The sequence below is a fragment of the Frankliniella occidentalis genome, unplaced genomic scaffold (assembly GCF_000697945.3).
Source record: "Frankliniella occidentalis isolate FOCC.00 unplaced genomic scaffold, Focc_3.1 Scaffold133, whole genome shotgun sequence".
Lineage (NCBI taxonomy): Eukaryota > Metazoa > Arthropoda > Insecta > Thysanoptera > Thripidae > Frankliniella > Frankliniella occidentalis.
In genome coordinates, this window is record NW_026267260.1 from 246,314 (window position 1) to 250,376 (window position 4,063).

Below are 4,063 nucleotides of genomic sequence, written 5' to 3' on the forward strand. Positions count from 1 at the left end.
GAGAATATAATTTTATACTCACTGTTCATCCTCAAAGCTGCCAGAAAGACGTTTGGAGTTTGAAGCCACGGCTGGGGCAGCAAGTGAGGATCGTCCGGCAATGCCAGGGTCCACTTCAAAAGTGACAGATTCAGAGGAGCCGCAAACAGCCCAAACAATCTGGAATATGAAGTTGATTTCATTAGAAGTTTGCACTTTAGGTTATTAAGAAAGAAACAAAGCAAAACAAACATACAGGACTGACTGGCTGCTCCAATGTGCTTCTGTACTCCTTTAATTTACTGAAAAATTTGAGCTCGAGCCCTAGCTCATCTTCTTGAAATATTCTTTTGCTGTGCTCCGGCTTAATCAGCAGCAGCGCTTCGGTGTCGAATACACCACAGCCTACAAAATGATTGCAACACACAATTACTTGAAAACTAAAGACAGCATGATCGATTTGTAGGTTAGATGGGTGCCGCCAAATAGGCCTTGGTAACTAACTACTACAATTCAGCGGTACGACATTCAGGCGTTTGAGTGTACATGGATACGAAACATTAGCGCGAATGACGAAAAGAATAGCTAGATGTAAACCTAACCTCTCATAGGTTCACCAGCAAGTACTAGTTTATAGCCGTTATGTTAGATGACAGCGGAAACTCAACTCACCAGCTAGTCGAGGCAGCAACACCTCCAAGTCCCAGACGCGTAGCAGATCTTCCATTAGCAAAAATTAGCACGTAGAACTCAAGACAACAAGCACCAGCACCAGGCACTGCAGTGGATCGACGAGACGAGAGAGGTTGGAAGAGAACCGGTGGGCGGCTTTTAACTCAGACCCCGCGCCTTTGAATAACGCGTCTGGTCCAGTATTTGCACGACGCGCCAAATTCATACTCTCCGCGAAAGGAACCGCGTAAAACATGCAAGAATGACAAAATCCTTTCCGACACTTTAATGTAGCATCATCGCTGTACTCCCTATTGATTAGTTCCGTTACCCTACTTTGATCGTTACAAATGAAATTTTATTGATAAAGACCAAATTTAGTCATTTCAACACAATGCTTATCTAGGCGCCTATTAACCAAATCTTAGTTTGACATGTTAACCTGAGTTTCCTGCGGATTTAAAATTTAGTCAGAACGACTAAATTAGTGTTCATCTCGAAGGAACCAAACATTTTAGTCCTCTCGACTAAATGGTTTTCTGGGTGTTGTTTCGCACCTCGGACCTCTGGGCTCGGATCCTGACGCCTTAGACCGCGCGGCTGTTGGGACATACCTGTGGTGGGAACGCTTGCACCCAACCTTATGCGGCGCTCCGTCCAGGGACATTCCCAGAGTAGCTATGTGCTTGATCGGACGGCGTATGTTTGTTAACTTGCTTTTTCAGCCCGCCCTTCTGCTTTTAAAAACGCATAAAGCGGGCTTATGCAACCGCTCTCGCGTCCGTCCGTCCGTCCGTCTGTCTGTCGTCCGTGTAAGAGGAAGGAGATGGGCTAGAGGTCTACAAATTTCAGGGTATCTTAGGGGTCACTCCTGGACAACGAAACGCCTGGTGCAAATCCTGGCAACCACCCCTAAGGGGGTGAAAGGGGGTAACAAAGAAATAGGGGTTGGTCCAAAAAGTAGAAAACCATTTTTTTTTGATGGTTTCCTAAGGGGTAACTCGTGAAAGTAGAGCCCTTTGGGCTAAAATTTCGTCCGTTTGCCTCTATCGTGCACCGTTTGGGCACTAGAGTTGTTTTTTCGACGAAAATACGGTGAAAATGACCACGTTGCACATGAAGACGTATAAGGAGGCGTCCAACCGTAAAAAGTCAGAGGAAGCACCCCCCCAAAACAGCATATTCTGAGTCTGATGGTACCCTCCGATTTACCGTATCTTTAACCGTTTAGGAGCCAGAGGTAGATATATTGAAAACATTTGCAAAAAGTCAAGTTTTAAGACTGTTTGACAAACAATATACAATCTACAATATACAATCTGTGCGTGTTCTTTTGTTTTAATACTTAAGCAAAGCAGAAGGGTGGGGTGTAGTCACGGTGTAGCCCCGTTACAGTCTTTTGTCATGTCCAAGGAGCAAATTTCTAGGGCCGCAGGCCCCCCACCGGACGCATTAGTTTACTCAAATATACAAAGTGATTTACGGGTCACATTATTTATTTGATTATGCACTTCGGTAAATCGCGAGACTGAAATGGTCGGGCCGAAGGCCCGACCATCGCCGCCGGCAGGCCAAGCAGGCCCGGCCCCTGCCGAACGGAGTTGCCGGCGCAGCGAAGTGGAGCTGTATTTACGAAACATTTCGTAAAGTCACACACATATTTCATAACAAATGCAAATAATTTTGGGGTCATATGTCATAAAATTTGCCAAATATATGCAAATTTCATACCCCTTAGAGCTTTGGATTTTACGTAGCAATTCGTAACGATGTATCGTAATTGGTTACAAACGAAGTTTTCGTACTAGAAAATTAACTAAGAAAATTGCGTATAATCACGAAATTTATTCTTACAGTGACAGAGAAGTCGTTTCATACCGATTTAGGTCGGTATGCATCGTAACAGGTCGCTACATCCGCTTCTAGTCCAACTTTGGTGAAGTTCGCGATAAATCCGGACCCCTGGAGGGTAGGCAACGCACCCAAAGGCATGGTCTTGCGGTCTGGAAATATAGACTAGTACAAGAGCAACTAATTTAAGCGGATAGGGTCGGCTTGAGCTTGCTCAATTCCCAGATCCAGACTGAAAAGGATAAAAATTGCAACTTTTTCGTTACCAGCAGACAGTCACGGACGGATAAAATCTGAACCACACCACCAACAGCTCGCGTAGACACATATTCTTTTTCAGCACAAAAAGACGATAACGGAGACACCCTTGCCATTAAAATCGGCGCAAAACTTCATGTGTTTATATTGCGCGAAATGCTCTTAAGCCCTGCTTCAAACTTCAAGGGTCTTGCGGAGGTACTTAAAATTGTTTCTCAGCGAAAAGAAAAAATATGTGTTCATTCATTCTTCACCCTCTACTCGATTCTGACCTGCGGTGCCCTCTACGGAAACTTTGAAAAAAAATTGGGCCACCCTACAGTGCGCGTCAGATGACCGAAAATAACGTTATTGATGCTCGTATTTTGGTTACAAAAATTAACGGTAATGTCTTACTTAACGTTAATTCAGTATCGGCAAAAATGGTGAAAGTATATAACCAACAAAAATCGAAACAAATTATCGTTCCGATGAAATAACGGTTATTACTTTATTTTCGTTAATAGTTAAAAGCTGTAACTTTAACAAATAACTCAAATAACATTGAAATGTTACAGTTAAATTATCACACACTGCTCATTGGCTGACACGGACGAAGTTCACGTCTGCGACAGCCCTAGTGGCGAGTCCGAGAACTTCGTCTGCGTCAGCCAATGAGCGTCAGGGAGGAAACAGTTCGGCAAGCATTGGTGTTCTTCTTTGGATCCGGTTTAAACAGGGTTAAATACCCTATTCACAAGCATTATGTGAATTGAGCCAGGAAGCGGAAGAGGGAATTTTCTGACATGACCCTAAAAGTGAGATTTTTAGTGGCCGTCAATCTACAGTAAAACTGGCACAAATGAGTCAAGTACACTTATCCCTATTTCCCTTTAGGTTTTACTTGAATAAGGAGACAAATCGAATAGGGTATTTCAATGGAGCGCTGCCCGGAACTAAGAAGAACAAAAGCGGATACAGAGAGCGTTGGTGGGGGGGAGGGGGAGGAGGAGGAGCGACGGGTGGAGGGGAGCTTCCCCGCCCGACCTCTGCTCCTCCGCGCGCACGCCCCCACCACCGCTCTCTGTATCCGCTTTTGTTGTTCTTAGTTCCGGGCAGCGCTCCATTGAAACACCCTATTGACTCCTGCACTGTTAAAAATATATCGAAATTTTACAGCTGAACATTTTACAGACTTTTGGGAAAAAAAACAGCCCTATCCGTAAAACACGATTTTGGTTGAAGCTGTAGTTTTACGAGGAATGCTGTAATTTATTGACACAGCTGTAAAATTATGGTGGCACTGTAAAATTACAGCGCGGTT

The 4,063-nt window shown here is 44.2% G+C and overlaps 1 protein-coding gene across 1 annotated transcript; it reads right to left on the reverse strand.

Annotated features, from left to right (window-relative positions):
- Positions 1-18: 18 nt before the first annotated feature.
- On the reverse strand, positions 19-969 carry LOC127750101 (uncharacterized). The gene is made up of 3 exons (XM_052270658.1): positions 652-969; positions 236-384; positions 19-159 (listed from the first exon to the last, which is right to left on the reverse strand). Exons 1-3 carry the CDS (start codon positions 704-706, stop codon positions 19-21), a joined length of 345 nt encoding a protein of 114 aa, XP_052126618.1. The 5' UTR covers positions 707-969.
- Between the last annotated feature and the right edge of the window lie 3,094 nt (positions 970-4,063).